Source organism: Danio rerio, chromosome 2 (genome assembly GCF_049306965.1).
Source record: "Danio rerio strain Tuebingen ecotype United States chromosome 2, GRCz12tu, whole genome shotgun sequence".
Taxonomy (NCBI): Eukaryota; Metazoa; Chordata; class Actinopteri; order Cypriniformes; family Danionidae; genus Danio; species Danio rerio.
The window spans coordinates 42,572,151-42,597,174 of record NC_133177.1 but is presented as its reverse complement, the minus strand read 5'-3'; the positions used below and the strand labels follow the sequence as shown (position 1 = coordinate 42,597,174).

The following is a 25,024-nucleotide window of genomic DNA, read 5'->3' as shown; positions in this document are numbered from 1 at the left end:
TATAAGTCTGATAAACCTGAAAATATATAGCAACAAAATCTAATGCAGAACACAGCTTTTATGCCCAGATTATTCAAATGAATAATGAATAAAAAAAATTTATTTTACATAAGTCTGATTGCAAGATATCGCATAAATCTTGAATGCAAAAGTCACATTTTGACTAAATTTGGGCCTTGTAGCATGAACTGCCTAGGAGATGCGATTGTTTTTGAGGACAGAGTTGTATGTTGGCTTTCTCAGGCCAACATATTTATGGTAAAACTGAGTTTACAGTAAACAATTCGCTTACATATTGGTTGGGTTTACAATAGATATGTGCGATTAATTGAAATTGTGTTGAAATCAAAAATTTGAACATGTACGATTTCTTAATCACCTAAGCATGATTTTTTTGCGTGCTCCAAACCCGGCAGATACTTCTCTCGCAGTATGCTGTTTGAACCAATCATAACGCAGCACGCCTAAACAGAGCGTGAGAACAGGAGACCATCTGAGGTAATTAATCTACCGAGATCTGTATTTCCCATACAAAGTATGAAGCTGATCGTTCAGTTCTTGTTGCGTGACTCGCTGTGCTGTATTCTGAAAAGTTAACTTAGTGCACCTGGAATACTCAAGTACATCACACCTAATATGCGAGCAAGACACACATCTCCAGTGGAAATAACCGATTTGTGCATGCAAGAGACGCAATTTGTGAACAGCCTATCACGGTAGCATCACAAAGAGGTCTATGATCTATCCATAAAAAAAATAAAAAATCTGTGGACACGTAGAAAAGTATAAACAACTAATTATATGTGGTCAACATTGAACATTGAAGCCTTACTTGAGTTTGACAGCGCACACACACACACACACACACACACACACACACACACACACACACACACACACACACACACACACACACACACACACACACACACACACAAACACGTTTCTATGTATGTGTTTTTGCAATAGGTTTGTTCTATAGACTATGTTTTACACTGTTACTAGGTGATTTTTATTTTTTTGCCCTATGTCTGTTTTAGAGACTGTTATAGATCTTTGATAAAAATCGATTTGTTTTAGATTCACTTTGTAAAACGTGTGTCACAAAATCTTGATTATTTTTTTGCAATACCGTGATTATTATCGCAATAATCGCAATATTGTTCAAGAAAATCGTGATAGGTTTCTTTTGCCCTTATCACACAGCCATAGTTTACAAGAAAGAAGTGTATCTGAAATGTACAACAAACAGAGGTATTTCAGATTTTCAAAAAATGTAGACAGCAACCTCTAGTGGATTTGTCATCTGTAACCTGCAAAGAAATTTACCCGGAGTAACATATTTTACCTTTCGCAAAATTGTTGGCTGGTATTTCCAGTGAACCTGGTTTGAATAAATTTATGAAAGATTTGCATATATGCATTATGCAAAACCAATAAAGAAACAATAATAAGAAATAAATTATACTCTAAGCAATAGAATTCCAAGATCTAAACTTTGCATTAAAAGAAATACTCTCAGGAATATTGAGGAAAATAGGCACAATTCAGTTTAATTCAATTAGCATTTATTTATACAGTATAGTGCTTTTCATGATACATATTTTCCTTTTATATAAGCATTATATAAACGTGTTATAACTTGAAGCTATGAACTCACCAACGTAAGGTTAAAAAGCGTGCTTATTTCGAAATGAGCTTGTTATATGTTTAAATGTTAAAGCTCATCGCTGACCAAGACAACTACTTCTGTAATGTCACATAAATAAATGACAATACATATATCAGTCACACAGATAATGTATAAATCTACACACCAATGAAAGCAATTCTGATTCATGAAAAAAATAATAATAAGATAAGATTATTTCTGTAATTCATGCTCCATCTTCAACTGACATTAAGCTCAATTTGACCAGTTCTTGGTTTCAAATGCAATCAGTTTTTTTTTTATTATTCAATGCTTCTAAAAGTCAGTTTGTGCTGTTCAGTGTGTGAGGTGTCACATGTACATTTATCTTCAGTGACAAGACTCGATCCGTTGTGTGCGTGTGTATGTGTGTGTGTCAGGCGTATAGCCCCAAACACATGCATGCGCACTGTAAAAGGTAACAGATCTCATTTTTATGATTTCAGGCTCTGGTGGCCTTGTTTCGTTGTATGAAAAGGTGGACGGTGGCGCAGGAATGGTAATAAAAGTTAATAGTGTAATAAATTGTGTGCTGTAAACGATTGGCAGCACTCCGGAGGCTGTGACAACGTGATAGATTGAACTTTGGGCAGCAGTGTGTGTGTGGAGCTGGACGAAAAACGTGACCCCAAGTTTTTTGCTGTCCTTTTTTTTTCCCTTCATCACATTGCTTTAAAATGCACTTGCCCTCATTAGCATTAGCATCATTACACACAATTAGCACACATCTATCTTCACTGCGTTAGAATACAATATGTTAATCTTATGTTGTCATTTAAAATGTTCAGTTCTGACTCATGTGTAGCAGCAGAACTTGGATGTGCTCAGCTATTCTCCTAGTCACTAATTTCTCGCCTTCAGTTCAGATTTATAATTCACTACAATAATAGTAGTAGAGTAAAAAAAAAAAAAAAAAAAAAAAAAAATATATATATATATATATATATATATATATATATATATATATATATATATATATATATATATATATATATATATATATATATAATAAATGTACAGGGGAGGAAAAATGCAAGCTTATAAAAAATACTGAGAATTACTGAGAACATTCCTTTTGATTCTTAATGGACTAGCCTATACAACAATGCTGTGCAATATATAATGCAAAAGTGCTTTATTGGTTTTGTATGAAAACATTTATTAGTTGAACACGTTAATGGTTTTACATGAAATCATGAGTTATAACCTCCACAGCTGACTTAAATCAATCACTTGAGACTAATGAATCTATTAAAAATGAGGTAATAAAATTGTAAACATTGCCATTTAATAATGTAAAATTCTATTTTTTTCACTCTAATGAAATAACCAGAGTTGATGTTTGATTTTAAAATTAAAACGAATAGTCAATGACTTTTCAACCCCATTGATCTAAAACTTTTGATGTGGTTGAAATTGTTATAAACTATATCTCTGAGTGCTTTCACTTTAGAAGACCACAAGAGATTCTAAAGATTCAAACACAACTTTCTCAACCAAAAGTCTCAACGAAATACGTTTAACTTTAAAGCTAAATGCTGCCCTCTACCGACTGAAATGAGTCGTTACAACTGATGTAAGTATATGCTCAGGGGGAAAATTCGTTAATTTTCTTTCGTCTTATTCCATTTATTAATCAGGGGTCGCTACAGTGGAACGAACCGCCAACTTACAGTATCCAACATATGTTTTACACAGCGGATGAATGAGCTTTCAGCTGCAACTTAGTTCTGGGAACCTCCATACACACTACACTACAGTCGATTTAGTTAATTTAATTCACCTATACTGCATGTATTTGGACTGTGGGGGAAACCGGAGCACATGGAGGAAACTTAAGCGAACACGGAGAGAACATGCAAACCTTCTTCCTGTGAGGCGACAGTGCTAAATACTGAGCCAGGAGGGACAGGACATTACAGTTGTAATTTCAAGTTTAACTGGTATTTTGCTTTAACTAAAGCCTCTCACAACCTCTGGGTCATTAAAAGGAAACATTACTCTTGTATAAAAATCAAAGATCTTCAACAGGATGACCGCTAATTGTTTTAGTTGAACAAGTTTATCAGTTGATTTGGTTGAAGACCTATGTTCTAAATAATACTCAGTTAAAGGAAACTGTTTAGGCCAACATTTCCAAAATACGCAACCTTATGCTGATGTTTTGTTTTAATTTTTTCCACTCCCTGATGATTCTAAAATACGACACTTTTCATAATGTTCCATAAAGAACCATGCTTTGAAAGTGCTATTTAGGATCTTAAAACTATATTTTATAAATTCTTTGTCAAAATTTCTATTAATATATCATAATAAGAGTATTTTAACAATATAATTATCATTAATATTTTTGATACAATTTAATAGTGTGTTATTAATATTATTTCTGTCTAGTCTTACAGTTACAGACACCATTGAGGTAAAAAAAAAAAAAAAAAACACATACAGTATGTATCAGCTAGTTCATTATTATTAGTATTGATGTGAAGGTAGTAAAAATGACAGTGCTCGTACAACATTTATTAATTGAACACATTAATAAATAAAAACCGATATTAACATGAATAAAAACCTAAACATAAAATGGAAATGCATTTAATGAAGAGCAAGTTCCTGCAAAATGTCTTCACAGTCCTCTATGATGGCTATGTCTGTTGTTATGAATATATTTAGGTGTTTCAAAAAATAATTAAATAAATAAATTAAGTAACATTGCTAATTTTTTTTTGGTAAAACCAAGTATGTTTATGATGGACAAAAGTAGCAAAATGCTACGTTGTATGGTAATTACTGTGTTTAAAGGAAAAGGTTGTCTTATCCAATGAAGAGACATTTCAGCTTTCAAATAACGTATAAATCCCAATTTCCAAAAAATGTATGACTAGTTTTCTGGTCTAGGGTCACATGAAGATTCATTTCAACAGGAAAAGAGATTGTCAGGACAAAACCATTTTAAATAGATCTATTACTATTGCATTTAAATGTCATATTTTTAAGTGTATTTCATAATACAAAATATTATTTATGCAGTATAAATGATTTATGACAGGCCTGAACATGAAACGCATTTAAAACACAATTTGAAAGTTGAAATGAATTTCTGATTCACCTCCACTGCTGTCATTCGTGACCGCAAACAACACTATATTACTTCTGGATAAGATTTTTTATTTTTAATTTAGGATTTTGTTTTTGTATTAAAATGTTTCATTCATGTTTAAGCTGTTATATGTATTCACATGGCGAACAATTACTTACTTTCACAAATAGCCTTCACCACAAGCATGCACAATTCACAATTTATTTTAAAGGTGCTGTATGCAACTGTTGACTGTACTAAAACATAACAATGGTATTCATTTGACGGCTGCATGTGAACTGTCAGTAAAAAAATATATGGCCCATTTTCCAAAGAAGTCTTTTACAGTTTAGACTATGGAAAGCAGTTCGTTTTTTGGAAAGATCCACTCAATACAGCCCTAATTCTTATGTTAAAGTTTAACAGAAAAAGCAGTACATTGTCCTTTGTGTTGTTTTTTTCAATCATGATCAGGATGTGAATTCTGAATTATTTTCTTCCTGATTATTTTACAATTTCCTTTGTTTACAGTAATAATATTGTGAAACAGCATATACCGTGCATTTATGATCTTCTCTCCTGATCAAGTTAGTAATTTAATGATTGACTGGTGCATTTAAGTATTGTTTTTTATGCTTGATGGTTCTTTGAATGCTCAAAATTTTCTCACTGTCAATTATATTTTCTTTCCTCGTATACAGAAGAAGGCAAATTGTGGAATTTAAATATATATATAAATATAAAATTCAAGAATTTTTAATAAGTGTTTTTAATGGAGAGAAGATTTTTTTTTCAAAACATTTTTAAACATTTCTTTTGTATTTGCTATGATGACAGTACATACTATTTTTCAACTTTTACAAAATACTAGTATTTAGTTTTGTGTAATTTAAAGGCTTAACTATTATGTTAAGCAATATAGGGAGACTTGAAAAATGTTTAAAAGCTTTTATTTTAGCCAAACTAAACGAACTTTCTCCAAAAGAAATAAAGGGGAAATATAGATTTAAAAATTGAATAATATTGTACTAACATTGAATTTAAATGTTAAATTATGTCTGCATGCAAAATTTAATCTAATTATTTGGTCACTATTTCAATGTACAATTCACACTAACAAACCATTAACTAAGACATTTAGCTCAATAAACAAATAATTAGCTGCTTATTAATAGTTAATAAGGTAGTAGTTGGGTTGAGGTTTTGGGTAGGATTAGGGATGTCAAATAAGATCATACTATACTTTATGTGTTAATAAACAGTTATTAGCTTAATAAAAAGCAGTAAATGGTGTGAATTGTTACTTAAAATAAAGTGTTACCAAATATTTGATTTAACTCTTTTAATTCCTTTTTAAATAATAAAATGCATGCAGTCATACTGTATAAATAACAAATGAACTAGAGTTGATTATTGATCCATCAGCAAAACAGTTATTATTCATATGTCTTTATATCTTCTGATATGGATCACGTTTCACACGTGGTCATCACCAAAACAAATATTTTCTTTGTTTCCTCATTAAAAGTGTTTCCTGGGTTAAACATCAATCCACCATACCTATATAAAGAGCTGCAGGGATTTGTTAATTTACAGGCTGAAAGACCCCTCAACAGAAGATCAGTCGTATTCATTTCTTCACAGTAACCGTGCAGAGTTTGTGTCCTTTGCTAATTAACAGAGCAAGAAGTCAACTTAAAAAAAGTAGAAAGAGGAAAGTTTGAAAGTAAATCTTTAAGATGTCCTGCTGTGTGGTGTATCCGCTGCTGTTTCTCCTGTTCAGCTGTGTCTGTATGTCTGAGGTCCAGCAGCAGGAGCACAGAAACAAGACTGAGAACACTGAGCATTTGGATGTGGAGGAAAGCGACGCCGCTTTAACTTCTGCTGAGTTTCAAGATGAGCAGCTCAGGAAAAAAGGTAACCCCCCCGACCATTTCACAGTATGTTATGGAGCCCTGCACCAGACGAAAAAAAAGATGCACATAACTGTTTAATTTGTTCCCTTGATTTACCTACTCATGCACGTGATTTACTAATTTGTACCCTTGTTCTTGTACGTCAACTACAATCAACTTGATTGTCCTTTACCATCAAAAATCAAAATACAACTATTGTTAGAATGTTACAGATTTACCTGTGAAAGTGTTAAAATATACATTTACGAGGTAAATGTTTTAGTAGTGACAGTTTTAGGGTGAGAAAAAATATTGCAAAACTTTCTGAAAATGTAAAATAAGAATTACACTAACTACACTATTACTAGAAATGTGTAAGTTAAATATTATACAATTTGGATGTGCTAATTTCAGAAAAATAAAAAAATAAACATTTCCAAGACATCAAACAATGTCCATATACATTCAAAAAAGCATATGTTGACTTTTTTTATGTAACTTTTTTTTATGTCAATAGGTTCAATGTTCAACATTAAAGAAAGAATATGTATTTTAGTGAACTTACAAAACAAAAAGATTAAAGCTAAATGATGGTATACACAACATAGTATTACAAGTGAGTACATTACATTAATGATTCAAATGTTGTCACAGCCTCAATGTAAATGCATAAAAAGAGAAAAACCTCTATTGTGTGTCCATATTCGGGAAACTTTCTATGCACTTTCTCAATTTGTTCTGTAATATTCATCTTTTGATTTCCATATAATGAGCGATTGCTGTGGTTTAAATCTACCTTCTCAGTTTTTTTTTTTTTTTTTTTTAAATTAGGGCATGTGTAGATATTAGTCCACCTATTGACCAAAATGTGGTACTTCAGAAGGAACACAACTTTCTTTCATTCATTTTAATTAAGCGAGCTGTTTAAATTTGAAAACTTACCTTTTCTATTTTTTTTTTCCAACACAACTCCTTTGGTTTTAATACACAAATATAAATGAATTGTCTAATTTAAATATAGTTGCAGACTTTGGACCAACAAAAGCCATAATCCATTTTTTGTGTACACATATGTGTATGTGTGTGTATGTGTGTGTATGTGTGTGTGTGTGTGCTCATGTGATTCCATATTCATTGGCAATACTTTGCCCCACCTTTAGTCATATACATCAGTGGTTCCCAACCTTTTATTGCCCGAGACCCCTTTTTATGCTGGAAAAAATTGTAAGGTCCCCGCTTGATTTCAAACAAATGTTTTTTTTTTTTTTTCTTTCTATATCTAGAAATGTTTATGCACAAATAATAGCCTAATGTAAAATATAAAAGCAAAACATCAGCAGGCCATTTGTATTGGGTACACCCTGCAGAATTGGTGATGAGTCATCAGCAAATGTCATATTAATTTGAACTGCCTCACACATTCATTAGCAAGAACTTTGGTGCAGATAATGCATGGTGCTGGGTCAGAGACTCAATGCTTTGAGAAAATGGAATAAAACCAGTAACTATTAGTAACCAGTAAAATCAGTAACTATTTATTCCTGCATTTTGTTTTTCCAGTATTGCTAGCGCTGCGACCTGAAATGTTTGGAGCTTCCTCACCTGGGTCCAGTATGATTGGGTCATACTTTTAGCTGCTGAAGGCGAATCAGTGAGACTCTTTTTTTGTGGTGGACGAATTTCAAATTTATCAATTTTTTGTTCAGCCAGGGGATAAAATGAACTAAGGCAACAAGATCGTTCTCTTAATTGTCCGCTACTAAAGAAATTTAAAAACATAACTTAAAACTTTTATGTTCAGTCCACCTAAATTTGTAAACATGATGAAGATAACTTAATTTGTGTTAGGACAACACACAAACCAAGCATTGGAACCAAGCATTTTTTACAGGGCATATTTATCAGATATAAACTTCTGAATAACCTACAAAAGCATATGAGTGTGCATGGAGGTGAATGATTACAGAGGTTTTCATGACAAAATATGATCTCTGATTCACACAGAATATAAAGTGGCATTTTCGGCAACTCTAGGACCCGTAGGTAATTATGGACCCTTCAACACTGAGGTTACTCTGGCTTACCAAGATGTTTTTGTGAATGAAGGAAGAGCCTACAACCCAGCCACTGGTATGTGCTCTTGTAAAACTTTTTCAATATTTCTATTGCAATCTAGAAAAAAAAAAGTATGTTTAAACAAAACATAAAAGAAAACATATGTTTATGGATGTGTTTGTGATTACAGGAATCTTCACAGCACCTGTTAAAGGCGTCTATTTCTTCATGATCTCTGGAAACACGATCTCATCTAAAAGTATGGGTTTAAGACTCATGAAGAATGGGCAACAGATGATATCAATTTTCAATCAGGCTTCAGGTAACCGGCATGAAACAGCATCTAATTCGATCTCTTTGACTCTAGAACAAGGGGATCATGTCTATGTGCGGCTCTGGAAAGACACATGGGTCTTTGATAATGTAAATGACCACACTTCATTTAATGGACATTTGCTATTTTCTATTTGATGGTCTTAATAAATTCATGGTTACGTCAAACACTTATCAATAAGGGTTAAAGGGCAGGGAGTAAAATGAATTAAAGAAAACGGATTCGCTTCTGAGTAAAATAAGCAATTTTTAAGGTCTTGTACATCTACTGGACGTCATTGGGAGTTTAAAGTTTTAATATTTGTTTGTTCATTTTATTTTGGTCTTGATATTTTTTAAAACCTGTATCGGTAATTATGTGCAGATCTTTAACTATGTTAAATAACCACACAGTATACTGTAAAACATTTCACACACAAAATGTGTTATCTAGGTGATTTGTATGTAGATTTAGCAAATATGTTTAAACTGACAGGCAACCATAAAATCATTTTTCTAACAAAATAAATAAATAAATAAATAAATAAAATATGGAAGGAATTCTGTATTTGTGGCATTGGACCACAAATTCAGTCTTATGATTCAAAGGTATATTTTTGGTAATAGCCAAAAACACTGTCATAATTGAGATTTTTTATTTATTTTTTTAATGCAAAATAAGTAAATAAATAAATCAAGTAAAGATCATGGTCATCTTTTTTTTTACTAGCATTATGCATTGATAAGGATTTGTTTAGGAAACTTTTTTTTAGAATCCTTCAGATTTTCAAACAGTTGTTCTCTCAGCCAAATGTTATTCTATCCTAACAAATCTTACATCAATGGAAAGCTTATTTATTCGGTTTTCTGTTGTTTTATTTAAACATTCTGATCTTGTAAATAACCTGTTTCCTTGTGTGGCAATTTCTGTTTATAAATAAATAAATAAAAATATCAATGCCTTGCAATTTTTTTTCCCTGTTGGGTTAACTGATTGATGCCAATTTAATAATGACCCTTCAAATAATAAGACCTTTTGCGCAAGCCGATTTACAGTTTAATGATTAACTGAAGTGCATTTAAGTATAATTTTTAATGCCTGATGGTTGAAGGGCAGTAAAATAAGCTGTTGTCATTTTTTGAAAGCTCATTGCAGTGTTCAAAGTTCAAGTTCTGTAAATTATATTTTATTTCCTCATATACAGTAGAAGAAGTTTTAACAGTTTTAATAAGTAATTTCTTTTGTATTTGCCATGATGACAGTACATAATATTTTTCAGCTTTTGCAAAATACTAGTATTTAAAGTTAACTAGGCAAGTTAGGCAAGTTAGGGTGATTTTATATAGGTTATTTTAGCCAAACTAAAAGAAATAAGACATTCTCCCAAAAAAAAAAAAAAAAAATCATAGTAAATACTTATTTTTCAAAATTATGCAGTATTGTTCTAATATTGACTTTACTAATATTATGTCTGCAAGCAAAATTTAACCTATTAATTCACGCTATTAACAAACCATTTACTAAGACTGTTAGCTCAATTAACTATTAAGCAGCTTTATTTGTTTAAGTCATAGTTGGGTTGAGGTATTGGGTAGGAATAGGAATGTAAATAAGATCGTACTTTATAAGTGCTAATAAACATTTAATTTAATTTGATTTAATTTAATTTAATTTAATTTAATTTAATTTAATTTAATTTAATTTAATTTAATTTAATTTAATTTAATTTAATTTAATTTAATTTAATTTAATTTAATTTAAATTGTGTGAATTTTTACCTAAAGTTTTACCACACATTTGATCTAACTCTTTTGATTTCTGTTAATTTAACAAAATGCATGCAATCATATTCATAACAGATGAACTTGAGTTGATCATTGATCCATCAACAAAATTTATATTCATATGCCTTTATATCTTCTGATATGGATCACGTTTCATTCGTGATCATCTGCAAAACAAATATTGTCTTTGTTTCCTGAGTTAAACATCAACGAAACAACTGCTATATAAAGAGCTGCAGAGATTTGTGAATCTACAGGCTGAAGGACTAATTCCAGTGCAGAGTTTGTGTCCTCTGGTAATTAACAGAGCAAGAAGCCAGCTTGAAGAAGTAGGATCAGAAAAGCGTCCAAGCAATTTGAAAGCAAATCTTTAAGATGTCCTGCTGTGTGGTGTATCCGCTGCTGTTTCTCTTGTTCAGCTGTGTCTGGATGTCTGAGGTCCAGCAGGAAGAGCACAGAAACAAGACTGAGAGCACTGAGCATTTGGATGTGGAGGAAAGCGACGCCGCTTTAACTTCTGCTGAGTTTCAGGAAAACTTTCTTAGAGAGATCTACACTGAACTGAAGACTCTGAAGGCCAGACAGGAGGTCACTGAAGAGCAGCTGAGGAGAACAGGTAATATAAAAGACTTATAGGAAATATGTAAGAATTAACTGCATGTGTAAATTGAATATTATACAAGTGTTATGCATACATAATTTCTGGATTTTTTTTTTTAAAGATATATACAACTGTATATATATATATATATATATATATATATATATATATATATATATATATATATATATATATATATATATACAGTTAGTCAAAATTATTAGCCCCCTTTAAATTTTTTTTCTCCTTTTTTAAATATTTTCCAAATGATGTTTAACAGAGCAAGGAAATTTTCACAGTATGTCTTATAATATTTTTTTTCTTCTGGAGAAAGTCTTATTTGTTTTATTTCAGCTAGAATAAAAGCAGTTTTTAATTTTTTAAACACAATTTTAGGGACAAAATTATTAGCCCCTTTAAGCTATATTTTTTTCTTGATAATCTACAGAACAAACCACTTTTATACAATAACTTGCCTAATTACCCTAACCTGCCCAGGTAACCTAATTAACCCAGTTAAGCCTTTAAATGTCACTTTAAGCTGTATGGAAGTGTCTTGAAACATATCTAGTAAAATATTATTTACAGTCATCATGGCAAAGATAAAATAAATCAGTTATTAGAGATGAGTTATTAAAACTATTATGTTTAGAAATGTGTTGAAAAAAATTGCTCTGTTAAACAGAAATTGGGGAAAAAATAAACAAGCGGTCTAAAAATTCAGGGGGGCTAATAATTCTGACTTCAACTGTATGTATATATATATATATATATATATATATATATATATATATATATATATATATATATATATATATATATATATAAATAATGTGTGTATGTGTGTGTGTGTGATGTCATATTTATTGACAATACTTTGTCCAGTCTTTGGCCTTAAATTGCAGGTAAACAGCAGTTGATTTCAGAACAAGCTGTAATTTAGTTTATCATTAACTAAATAAATATCTAAATAACTAATGAAAGAATATGATTTAAAATCATTGATATAAATATTATACAAAGGTTCTCATGAATGTTATTTTTTTTTTAACAAAATTTCATCTTTGAATCAAGTGGCATTTTCAGCCACTCTTGGACCCATAGGTAACCTTGGACCCTTCAACACTGACATTACTGTGGTTTTCAGAAAGGTCTTTGTGAATGAGGGAGGAGCTTACAACCCAACAACAGGTATGTACTTTTTTATATATTGATATATCACAATTTTACTACATTAATAAAAAAATAAAAATAAATAATAATAATAATAATAAGAGTGACTATTTAAAAGTAAAAAAAATAATAATTTCTTACAGGTATCTTCACTGCCCCTGTTAAAGGCATCTATTTCTTTACAATCGGTGGACTTTATCAGCCATCTAAAGCTATGGTTCTAGACCTCATGAAAAATGGACAAAAAGTGCTATCCGTTTACAAGTCTTCTAAAGCTAAGCATTATGATTCAGGATCTAGATCTGTCTCTTTGAATCTAGAAAAAGGAGATCATGTCTACATTCAGCTTAGGTCAAAAACATGGATATATGATGATGTAAATGTCCACAGTACATTCAGCGGCCATTTACTTTTTTCTCCACCAATTACTAAGGCATATGTTTTACCAGCGGATGCCCTTCCAGCCACAACACAGCACTGAGAGTGCAATCCTCAGTGGTAGGAAACACCCACACACTGTCCTGTTCACACACTAAAGCCAATTTATTTGATCAAGTTGACATATTGTACGTATTTGGACTGTGGGGGGAAACTGGAGCAGCTGGAGGAAACCCAGGCGAACATGGAGGACGTGCAAACTGACAAAAAGACCTTGAAGAACCAGTGATCCTCTTGCTCTGTAGCAAATGTGCCGCCCCCAAATCAGTCAGTCGCAAAATAAAAATATTGGTAATATTTTATAGAAACGATACATGAATTATCGTGAATTCATGCAAAAACCGATGCATGGATTATGCATTAATTCATACATTTAGACTTCATGAATTATCAGAAACTTGTTTTTGGTTAACCACCCCTTTAAATTTTGTTCCTAGTAAGGATGTCTGCACAAGTGTGAAGTTTAAAGTACATAATTTGCATTTCAAGGGACTGTTTTAAACACTTTCCAGGCGATTAGAATGAAGCACCCAAACAGAATCATTTTCCAACAGAAGCTGATCAATCAGATTTATCAATTCAGTTCTCAAATAATAACATAACAGTATATTAGTAGTCAAACTTATTGCCTGATAGGTTTTTTATTTATTTATTTTCTGCATCAGCCCTGTAATTAAAATTATTCATCCGATATATTAAAGGAGATGAAATATGTATTGTTTTACACCAATCAAACTGCTTCAGATGTGTGCTGCTCTCTGTAAAGAGACGGGTGCCTTTAGATGATCTATTACAAGCAGCAAGAAAGACAATATGTTGAAAACGCGCAAGTTTTTCCATCATAATTACAACTCGTAAATGATGTTTCTGTACATTTCATTCCAATTTTCTTGAATTCCAAAGTTATACTTTTTAAAATAAAATCAGTTGTCTACTGTAGTTGTGTGCCTTTTGTTTTGCTTTTCTAAAGTATCATACGTAGACCTCTATTTTCATTTGAATAGGAAAAAGACACTTTCACTCATTCTAAGGAAAGTCTTTATTGGTCAATGTACAGAAAGTGCTGCAGTGACCATCAAAGAAGATAAACAAAAAAACTCTTTACAAAACAAAAGGAGAGAAACATATACAAAAGAATAGTCTTACATGATTTTACAGGGTTGATCTTTTTAAAAGTTTCTTTTTTTTTTTTGTTCTTGTTCTATAACACACATGGTAAAAAGGACTAGCGAAATATAGGTCTGGAAGGTGGACAGAGGGGGAACGGGATGTCTCACAAAGCTGACATTACAAGCACGGTTTGGCTAATGGGATGAGAAATCCTAACCACTGCAACAGACATTACATGAAACCCAATGCACATAGTCATAAATGCACGTGTTCGGGGGGATAAAAAAAAAAAACTAGAACTGCTCTTATATTACTTAAAGTGACAGTTCACCCCAAAATGAAAATTCTATCATCATTTACTCACCCTTCATTTGTTTGCAAACCTTAGATTGGGATAAGTTTCTTCTGTTGAACACAAAATATACTATAAATAAATCTTGAAACTCATGTTTCCATCCAACACTGTCAAAAAAATTGAGGGTTCCACAAAATTCCTTCATGATTTTTCTCAAGACTAATTGATTAATATGTATGTATTGAACATAAAATGAATAAGCATGTCTCAAAACAAACTTGAATTTTGTTTTGATTCAGCCGATTTAAATGTTATTACTCGATTGAATGGGTGTTTTAGCTGAGACAAATGGGCCAGTATAGGGGCCTTCTGCGTCTACTGGTAGGCTCAGAAGACTGTTATCACCCATTCACATGGTTAATCAGCTATAGATCACATATGGCTGCGGCTATAACGAGAAATACCGTTTAATAAATTTTCCAGTTGTTGTATTTTATTAACATCTTACCTCTACCCTAACCCCAATCGTCACAGTAATGTAAGTACAGATCTGGATCTGAAGTATTCTCTAATAATATAGCTGATTAACCATGTGGATGAATGATAACAGCCTTCTACTGGCCCATACTGTATCTATCAGCTGATAACCAATGATAATGCACATTCAATCAAGTAATAGCATTTGAAGCGGGTGGTAATTCAGCTCATTTTAAATAAGTAGTTTGAACAAGCAGCAAAAATGAGAGAAATATGTAAATTAAACTTCTTCACAAAACTGAAATAGTGCTTTATTCTCAAAATGTTTCATGCATTATTTCCATCCAATGAGTCAAAGAGGACAAAATTGTCAGTTCTTGATAAACTGGTGCCCAGTATTAAAAGAAAAATGGAATTTGCTGTGGTAGGAGAATCCGCTACAGCCTATAAAAAAAAAATGAAAAAAAAAAAAATTAAATTAAATAAATACAATTTAGTGTTTATGCACATTTCTTTCTTATTGGATAAAAGGTTTATCCTATACTCAGTTGTGTGCATATGTTTTTATGCACTTTTTTTGCACATCATGGCATTTCTATTAAAGGGGACCTATTATGCAAAAATTACTTTTATATGGGATATAAACACAGTTGCACAGCAACAGTGTGTGAATATAGGCAGCCTTTAATGCTGCAAATTAATTCATTAAATTTTTTATAATCACACTTGATATAATCAGTCTGCAGAAACACTTTGATTGATATTCTACCGCTGTACGTGCCATCAGAGACGAAAGCCCTTCCCATTATTGACGATATCTCCCTCATTAGCATAAACAGCCCTGAGTGAGAAGCAGATGTCCGCCAATAAAGTTGACCATCTTAAGAAAATGTCAGCAATTAAGAGGAGTTTAAATTTGGGATTTTGGGATGCACAAGTAATCACTCTAGTTTTTCATTCAGATAACGTTAGTATTCGTAGCCCTGCCCTCTTTTGAAAAAAAGCACAATTCATTTTAAATTAAAATTTGCATTTCAAATTCATTTGAATTTAAAATGACCCACAATTTGGATCAAAGCCTAAAATAGGCAGTTTCAGAGAGTTATAAAACATTATTTGTTGTGTATTTTGAGCTGAAATTCACACCTGCTTACATTTTGTAAAAAAAAAAAAAAAAAAAAAAATTGCATAATAGGTCACCCAATGCAATCTCACGGCAATTTGTAACTTTTTTGATTCAGTTGCTAATTCGTATAAATTTGTACGATCTAATTTGCTTTATTTGGTACAATTTGCTCATAAACCAATGAAGGTGGGGTTAAGGGGTGGGGTTTGGCGCCATGCCCCTTTTTTAAAATTGTACATTTTCGTACGACTTTTGAATTTGTACGAATTAGCCACTAATTTGACAAAACCTAAAATACTTGCGTTTTCTCGTGAGATCAGGCTGGGTCACCTATAAGCATTTTTTAATGCAATATTCATATATTGTCCGCACATAAAATAAGTGGATGGAAACATTAGTCACTTTCATAGTATTGTTTCCTACTATGAATGAAAACATATGAAGAGTTCAGATGCAAAAACCTCTTAATGTCGTCTGAAATTTTCTCCTAAAATGATATTTTTTGTCTCCTATGTTTATGTTCAGTTAATTCACTTTTAAGGCAATTGAAACAACATTTGTCACTATAAAAGTAAAATTACTGAGCCAACACAAAATAGTCTGAGAAAATGCTAATTTTAGAAGGAAATATCAAACAGCATTTAAAGGTTTTTGTATGTGAACACTTTTCTTGGAACCATTTGAGAGTAAACTAATTGACAATAAATACATTTTCATTGTTTTGGGTGAACTATCGCTTAAAACCTCTCCGCTACAGGAAAACAAAACACATTTGTGACGCTCTCAAAGCAAGCCTCAGTTTTCACACTTATCCTGCTTTGTTTTCTATCCGTTCCTGTTATATTTAATTGAACTGTACACTGAAAGGAAGTTAGTAAAGACCTTCACAATACCAAAATAGCTCCAGGCTAAAATCGTCGAACAGTTTTCGTTCTGTTTAATAGTTTAAAAGTGCCCTCGTCTACAGAGGCTCAGACAAATCTATTAGGTGGAGAGCGGTAGAAGCATCCGCTGTTAGGGTGAGGAGGACGACATGAACCATAAAAAGAGAGATCAACACAGACAGAGAAAGAGGAGGAGGAGGAGAACCTTCCTCTTCGGCAAGCAAGTGTGGACACGAACAGGCTGTGTGAAGGATGCAGGAGGACGTGAGGAGTCTGAGTCACCATTCAACTACTCTACAGTTCCCTATTTACAGTAGACAGGCATATAAAAATGTATAGAGACACTTCCTCCTATCTTACCACCGAAAACCCCAAAAGAAAGAAAGAAAGATAGTTTTTAAAAGTCATATTTCATTACTATATATCTTTTGTTTAAAGAGGATCAACTCAATCAAAATCTCTCCGAGGAGCTAAAATAAACTATTTGCTAGTTTTCAAAATGAAGAAAATATCATTATTATTATTATATACTTTCATTGCAAAAACAACTTTTGGGTATTTACTATTGCATATCAATGCAATATTAAATGTAACTCTGAAGACAACAAATGGTGAAGGCGTAGCCACACTGTCAAACATTACGGTTTAGTATTTCAGAAAGGGAGAAAGCAATTGTGATGTTAGACTATAATCGGATTAATCAACGCAAAACGCACAAAAGAACAGTAAACGTGAAACAAAAGCATCCCAGAGATGTTGATTCAGATTTTTCTTTTTTTCTGTAGTGTCGAGTTGGACTCATCTTTCATTTTTGTGAGACACAGCAATTTATCCTTCAGAAGTACATGGGTCAAAGACGAGGAGTAACTGATTTTATATAGAAGAAAGCATATTAAGTTGAATTCAAGTGTCTATTGTAATGCTTAAAAAATAATACAAAAATCTAAATACAGGTAAAAAATGAAATATTCAGTGTAACAAACAGATATTCAGACCTGTGCTTATTAAAATATATAAACGTATAAGTGATCATAATATGTTCAAATTCTTTTTGATTTTAAAAATGGATATAAAAACTGAATAAAATTTGCTATAAACAATGTCAAACTAGAAAAATTTGAAAATACAATATGATACGGTGGCCAAGAGAGCTTAACTTAACAATTTAAGCTTAACTTAACAATTCAAGAAACGTGTGCAATTACAAAAAACGGCAGCAAATTGAGAAAAGATCTTCATCAGTTTGACAGCACATGTGCTGCAAACCATCACAACGCAAACACATAAAAAAAAATGCACTGCATTTTCACACAACGCAAACAAATTAATAAAACGCACTGCATTTTCTCACAACACAAACATTTTATGAAAATATGCTGCATTTTCTCACAATACAAAAACATCTGAACACAATGGATTTGTTTCAAGGGGAACCAAAAACGTGAGGCACATCATTGTGCTGTATAAAGTCCCAATTCGCATACTTATCCGTAGGGGCGGCTGACATGAAACTGATGTTTCGACACAGCGTCGAGATCCCAAAGTGCAAGTGTTTTGAAACCAAAGCACCGAAGCATGATCCGAAACACCCAGGTCATGTGACTAAGGTAATTTGAAGCACCCAGGTCACGTGACTAAGGTGATTCGAAACACCCACGTCACGTGTCTAAAGCGATTCAAAGCATTGTTCATTTCAGAAGCTTTTCAAAAAACTTTATCTCCTTTAGCCTAGTGGACCTAGAGTGCTGTGCTTCAAAAGTGCGGAGTTCAAATCCCGACTTGTGCAAATACTCTGAAATAATGACTTTATGTATTTAATAATGTAAATTTTTATGATTTCTATGTAGCTGCATCACCCTGGATTCGAACCCCTTATCGCGACATGCTAGTCTAGAACTCTCACTGCTCTGAACACTAGGTGTGAGTGTAGAGATGAGTTTCGAAATGTTTCCAAGCTTTGACACATTTGCTTCGACTGTTCCAGTGTTTAAAGAAACCTCGCTTTGCCCACCACTACTTATCCGTCCTAAATATCATTTGAAAATAGAATTAGTATGTCCAAAAGAAGAGTATGCCAAAGGTTCCTGAATGGTTCACTATTTTCGATGAAATTGGTAAGTGTAGAAGCGTCCATACTCTAATCGCTAAAATTGCTCAGAGTACATTGCATGTTGGACGTGAAATTGATTAGAACTACAAATGTAGGTGAAAACTACAAACATGGCAGACGCGCGAGAACAACCGTCAAGTAGAAAGGCTTCATTAAAGATGTTTGTATGACTGAAAAATATTTAAATCGTGTTTTCTGGGTTATATTTCATCTGCAACAACAATTCTGAACATATATAAACATTTTTTGGACATTAATGTCTGAAAACATAACTATCCAAAGACCTGAGGAGATTTCTCTGCATTAAAGACTCGTGAATGGCAGATTATTCTGCTACTGCTACTCCAATATGGTAAGATATTAAATATGACAGAAACAATGATTGACAAGGCTCATAACTAAGCAACATCTGTTAACGATCTGTTAATGAGGATGTCCCAAAGCTTGCATACTCTTCTGTCACACACTCAAAAGTATATATTTCCTTCACAAAAAAGTAAACACTTTAAGGGCGTAGTATAAATATGCGAACTGGGACACTACATACTGCTCAGTGAAGTTGTAGGTAATCTTTAAAAGATGAGTTTACTATCTTTAGTGTCTTTATTATTTATCAGTCTAAATAACCATAACCTAAATAGCCAGGCCCGTCACGTTTTAGGGTCTCCTTGAAACATTTCCGTTGTGCTGTGAGAAAATGCAGTGCGTTTTCGTAAAATGTTTGTGTTGTGAGAAAATGCAGTGCGTTTTATTCATTTGTTTATGTTGTGTAAAAAGGCAGCAAGTTTTTTTAAAAGTGTGTTTGCATTGTGACTATTTGCAGCACGAATGCTGTCAAACCCATGAAGATCTTTTCCTAATTTGTTGATGTGTCTTCGAAAATTACAGCACGTTCAACTCTCTCGGTTACTGTAATAGACTGTTAAACAGAATTAAATCATTTTAAATGTGTCTGACAATAATTTTTGGCATATAAACCATTGTTATACCGAATCAAATTTTAACAGATGTCTAATAAAATAATTAGGTATGAGAGTAATTTTGCACAGAAAAAAATAAAATAAATAATAAAAATATTAATGTACTCAAACAAATGTATTATAAATGTGTATGTTTTGATGCTTAAAACCCCTGTCTTTGACCCTCATACAGACTTTGCAACATTTAAACTGATGTGTGCGATTCCCAATATTGACCAGCAGATGGCGATACAGGATTGAATTTGTGGACGTTGGAAGGAGTCAAAATCAGGTTGATGTGCGACAAGTTTTCAGGCAATAAATTCTGGCTTCTGTTAATGTGAAAGGGCATTGAACGTGAGTGTGTTATGTATGTGCATGTATGTGTGCACAAGTCTATGTCTGCATGTGAATCTGTGTGAATTTGTTTGTGTGTGTGTTAAGAGTGAGACTGTGTTTGTGTGTTTTAATAGGGTAACGTAGACGGGTCCCACTCCAGCTTTCCTTTGACTTTTCCCTTCTGAATGTTAGTCTCTTCATCTTCATCACTGTCCTCAGATTCAGCGCTAGAGAGATCTCCTGCCAAATCATCATCTTCTTCGTCTTCATCCTCATCTTCCTCTGGCTCTTCCTCTCTCACCTCCTCTGCAATCTGAGTTCCTTCAATGCTCTATAACCAACAACACAATCACAGTATGACTTAAACATCGAGGAAAAAGGTGAGGATATTAACATCCCTTATGCATTTAAAGAGACATACAGTTCAAGACAATAAATATTAGTCCTCCAGTAAAAGTTAGATTTTTTTTTCAAAAAATCCCTAATTGATGTTTAATAGTTTTTAAATTATTATTTATTTATTTATTAATTTTTTTTACAGTGTTTCCCATTCCTGTATACAGTATAATTAATAATGTAATGTGTATTTATATAGCACATTTATCTTGTATGGCCATACACCCAAAGTGCCAGTAGTGTACAGCGTCCACTTGGACAGTGACACTTTAAAATAATGTTCCATTAGTTAATGTATTAACTAACATGAACAAACTATTAGTAATACATTTATTATGGTATTTATTCATGCTTGTAAACAATAGTTAATGTTTTTTAAGTTAAAATGTTAACTCACAGAGCATAAACTAATGTTAACATTATCTAAAAGGGCATGAATTAAGGCTGAACTATGATTAATAAATGCTTTACAAGATTATTCATGCTTAGTTAATGTTAGTAAATACACGGACCAAAATGTTACTGAATGCATTTTTATTTCATTTGTTTATTTTTTTCATCTAGTGAGTCTTTTTTTCTTCTTCTTTTATTTTGTCTAGAATAATATTAGCAACATTGTTTGGACATCTATAGAAGAAAGAACATCTATAAGTAGTAATAATAGTAGTAGTAATAATAATAATAATAATAATAATAATAATAATAATAACAACAACAAAAACAACAACAACAACATTATTATTATTATTATTATTATTATAAATAAATAAATAAATAAATAAATAAATAAATAAATAAATAAATAAATAAATAAATAAATAAATAAGTGTTAGGGTCACAATTATTAGCCTGTTTAAATTTTTTTTTTGACTTCAAAACAAACCATTTTTGTCCATTGAATTGTTTGTTATTCTAATAGCCTTTTTAAAACACTTTAATATTCACTTAAAGCTGAATATTAGTATTTTGAAAATTAACTAGTAAAATAGTATGTATTGTCATTATGGCACTTTTTTTAAAAGTATTATGATTAAAAAGCGTTGGGAAAAAATGTATAAATAGGAGTGTAAAATGTACCATTTAAAATGTATTACATAAATAAAAAGTATAAAATTATAAATATTGCTTTAAAACTTAAAATACTAAAATATTTACAATGGACTAAAAAAATTACCAAAACTAAAAGCAAATTAAAAAAAGCAAAGGGAAAAAAAGGCATAAAAATTATTAAACAGAATAAACTCACACTGACTAAATGACTGGAGCTTTAACTTCCAGAACCACTGCTACAGTCAAAAGCATTTACATTCTACTAAAAAAAGGTTGCTTTTTCAGTAGTCTACAGTAAGTGAAAAGCAGCACACAGAGTGTTCCTTTATATTCCTCTTTCTTTTTTGAAGCACATACTGACCTCCATGGGATTAACAGTGATGTTAATGTAACGGGTATTAAACCTTAAAGGACCAAACAATTAAAATCAGAAGATTACTAAGAACGGGAAAGGAGGTAGTGGTGATGCTGAGTAACTCACAGAGACAAAAAGGTATGTTGCACAACGTTGTTCTGTATTAAATACACACACAAAAGAAATAACAATAAAATAAACACTAATTAAAAATATACCCCGGGTGCACCCTTTATATGACGCTGTAAATTTTGTTAAATTCACAATTTAACAAATAGATGAGAGTTCAAATAAATCAACAATTTCCAAATTGTTTTGTTACATGTAACCAAATAAAATCTTTCCAAATATATCAAGTTTCAAATCCAGGAAGATCAAAATAAAATAAATGAATTATTTACTTTCAACTGTCTTTTGGGTACTCACAAAATGTCCTCCTCTTGGAAAAAAAAAGAGAAACAGTCTTAAGGATCAAATCCTCTTACTTGAGTGAAGGGAAATAGTGAAAAAGCAAGTGTCCTTTTTCCCTAGAAGTCAGTCCTTTCCTGTAGGTCCACTGAAACTGCACTTGGGAGGCTCGCCATCAACCGAGAATCGCAAGAATTCCAAAATCCAGCAACAAAAAAAAACCTGGCCTGTTCTTCTAATGTATTCTTTTTTTAATTCCTATCAGGTACACGTGACCACAGTGATGTCTGTGAGCGAGTCAAAATGCATCCATCGCGCTCAAATCAGCATATATCTACTCAATCCCTCGCCATCCTCGTGCTATAGACTTATATTTTTAACATTATATTGGTTTTAAAAGTTTTAACTTATGTATTATTGCTATATTTACTTTATAATCACTTGGTTTTCCTTTCTGTCACGCTGTGTGTCTCTTCCGATGCTTTAGTAATATCCGCAACCACAAGGGGGCGGAGATGAGCATCCAGCGCTCTCATTTGCTGACTTAAGACTGCTGACAGCCTGACACCCAATCAGAGAATTATAACTCACATATACATGTTTTAACATTTTTTATACATTTTATTTTAATACTTATTTTAGCATCAACACTTTAACACTTTACTAATGATGATGAGGTGTATATTTATTTATTATTTTATCTGTTTTTATTTGTCTTATCTATTTTATCTATCTTGTCTGTTTTATCTACTCCCATTCATTATTTTATGGGGGTTACACCTTCCCCTCTTGAAACAATGCAAGTCCCTTTGCATGCTCTGAGCGGTTGGGTAGTCACTATGTTTGCTGGAATGTCAGAAGTTATAGGAGAATCACCAAGATCTTCAACACTATTGAGAGAGTTAACAAGAGCAGTGCTTAATCCTTGGAACAGAGACTGAACAACATGAGACAGAGGATTTCCAAGCTGAAAGTAGGTAAGTCTCTCAGGTTTGTCTCTCTCCCTTGCAGAACGTCTTAGTGGAGGTATTTCTTGTTCTGATTGTTGTTCTTCTCTTTCACAAGAAACAGAGTTTTCTGAATCATTTGCCTCTTCAACTTTACTCTCTCTCTGAGTGGGTAAGTCTTTACTGTTATCAGTTTCAGGTTGGTCTTTTCCAGGTGTCTCAGTTGTTTCACAGACTTCCAGAACATCATCAGATGGGTTATCAACTGAAGAGTGTACAGGTGCATTATAAACTGGAGGATCATTGGCTGGAAGATCATCAGGTAAGTTGTCAACTGGAGGAGTTACAGGTATTTTATCATTTTGAGTTCCTTCCTTGCATTGAGTTCCATCTTTTTCGAGGTTTTGACCAGCTGATTCATCAGCTAAGGACACACTCTTTCCTTTTACTGGTTGGGGAACATCATACACTGTAGAAAACTGCAATGGTTCCACATTTTGATGGTTATCACCATACCACTCATAATTCTCATCTTCTGGACTAAGGAAAGAACAATCCTCATCAGGTTGTTGGAAACCTGGATTCTGCCTTGTTCTAGGTCTTGACCTTTTGGGTGGGGAGGGGTTTGAACTGTTTGACAATGGCAGGTAACCACAAGGAAGAAGGAGGTCCCTATGAAGGGTACGAAGGGGACTTTCACTGTTTTCAGGATGAACGGTGTAGACAGGTAAGTCGCCAGCCTTCTTTACCACCACATACACCTCAGATTCCCACTTGTCCGCTAACTTGTGCTTACCACGCAGTCTGACATTTCGCACCAAGACACGATCCCCGACCTCCAAAGAAGAATGAGTGACAGATTTGTCAAACCTGGTTTTGTTCTTTTCAGCAGTTTTCATCATACCTTGTGAAGCAAGCAAATAGCTTTCCTTCAAGTGTGATTTCAGCTGTTTCACATACTCTGAATGAGGAATGACATCTGATTTCCCATGATGAGGCAGACCAAAAGCAAGGTCAACAGGCAATCTTGGCTGTCTGCCAAACATCAATTCATAAGGAGTAAACCCAGTGACTTCATGCTTCGTACAATTGTACGCATGGACAAGTGGCTTGACAAAGTCTTTCCAATGGGCTTTATCTTTCTCCTCCAAAGTACCCAACATGCCCAGCAGGGTCCTATTGAAGCGTTCAACCGGGTTTCCCTGCGGGTGATAGGGAGTTGTTCGGCTTTTCTTTATGCCTGACACTTCACAGAGCTCTCTGATGACATGTGACTCAAAATCAGGGCCCTGGTCACTATGCAAGCGTTCAGGAAACCCATAGTGTGTGACAAAGTTCTCCCAAAGACACTTTGCTACTGTTTTAGCCTTCTGATTAGGTGTAGGATAAGCCACTGCATACTTGGTAAAAAAGTCCGTAATAACCAAGATATCTTTGGTATTACTCCTGTCAGGTTCCAATGAAAGGAAATCCATACACACCAGCTGTAATGGCCTAGTGGCATGAAAATTGACCAGAGGAGCTGCTTTTTGGGGTTGTG

General features: G+C 32.9%; 4 protein-coding genes across 5 annotated transcripts in view; 3 read left to right on the top strand and 1 right to left on the bottom strand.

Annotated features, from left to right (window-relative positions):
• LOC141378646 (uncharacterized) overlaps positions 1-25,024 on the top strand; it is a 471,123-nt gene that overhangs the window by 156,214 nt on the left and 289,885 nt on the right. The window lies entirely within an intron of this gene.
• On the top strand, positions 6,457-9,263 carry LOC137487480 (complement C1q-like protein 2). The gene is made up of 3 exons (XM_073928746.1): positions 6,457-6,686; positions 8,669-8,794; positions 8,910-9,263. Exons 1-3 carry the CDS (start codon positions 6,509-6,511, stop codon positions 9,188-9,190), a joined length of 585 nt encoding a protein of 194 aa, XP_073784847.1. The 5' UTR covers positions 6,457-6,508; the 3' UTR covers positions 9,191-9,263.
• cbln7 (cerebellin 7) lies at positions 11,064-13,102 on the top strand. The gene is made up of 3 exons (NM_001423278.1): positions 11,064-11,432; positions 12,492-12,608; positions 12,734-13,102. The coding sequence occupies exons 1-3, from the start codon at positions 11,192-11,194 to the stop codon at positions 13,069-13,071; spliced, it is 696 nt and encodes a 231-aa protein (NP_001410207.1). The 5' UTR covers positions 11,064-11,191; the 3' UTR covers positions 13,072-13,102.
• The window catches only part of clstn2a (calsyntenin 2a), a 445,439-nt gene continuing 437,965 nt past the window's right edge, over positions 17,551-25,024 (bottom strand). Inside the window, exons 17-18 of one of the 2 annotated variants that reach the window (XM_073910342.1) lie at positions 22,136-22,162; positions 17,551-20,659 (exon numbers count right to left, since the gene is read on the bottom strand). In XM_073910342.1, coding sequence (XP_073766443.1) covers positions 20,456-20,659; positions 22,136-22,162 — 231 coding nt within the window. In that variant the 3' untranslated portion in view covers positions 17,551-20,455. The remainder of the gene's footprint in view (positions 20,660-22,135; positions 22,163-25,024) is intronic. The other variant, NM_001159839.1, reaches the window with a different exon arrangement.

Bases quoted from the DNA above. Each gene is read 5' to 3' on its own strand.
- LOC137487480 (XM_073928746.1), top strand. From the start codon at position 6,509: ATGTCCTGCTGTGTGGTGTATCCGCTGCTGTTTCTCCTGTTCAGCTGT. The intron at 6,687-8,668 runs GTAACCCCCCCG...TGATTCACACAG, and splicing joins TGAGCAGCTCAGGAAAAAAG to AATATAAAGTGGCATTTTCG. The intron at 8,795-8,909 runs GTATGTGCTCTT...TTGTGATTACAG, and splicing joins AGCCTACAACCCAGCCACTG to GAATCTTCACAGCACCTGTT.
- cbln7 (NM_001423278.1), top strand. From the start codon at position 11,192: ATGTCCTGCTGTGTGGTGTATCCGCTGCTGTTTCTCTTGTTCAGCTGT. The intron at 11,433-12,491 runs GTAATATAAAAG...CTTTGAATCAAG, and splicing joins AGAGCAGCTGAGGAGAACAG to TGGCATTTTCAGCCACTCTT. The intron at 12,609-12,733 runs GTATGTACTTTT...AATTTCTTACAG, and splicing joins AGCTTACAACCCAACAACAG to GTATCTTCACTGCCCCTGTT.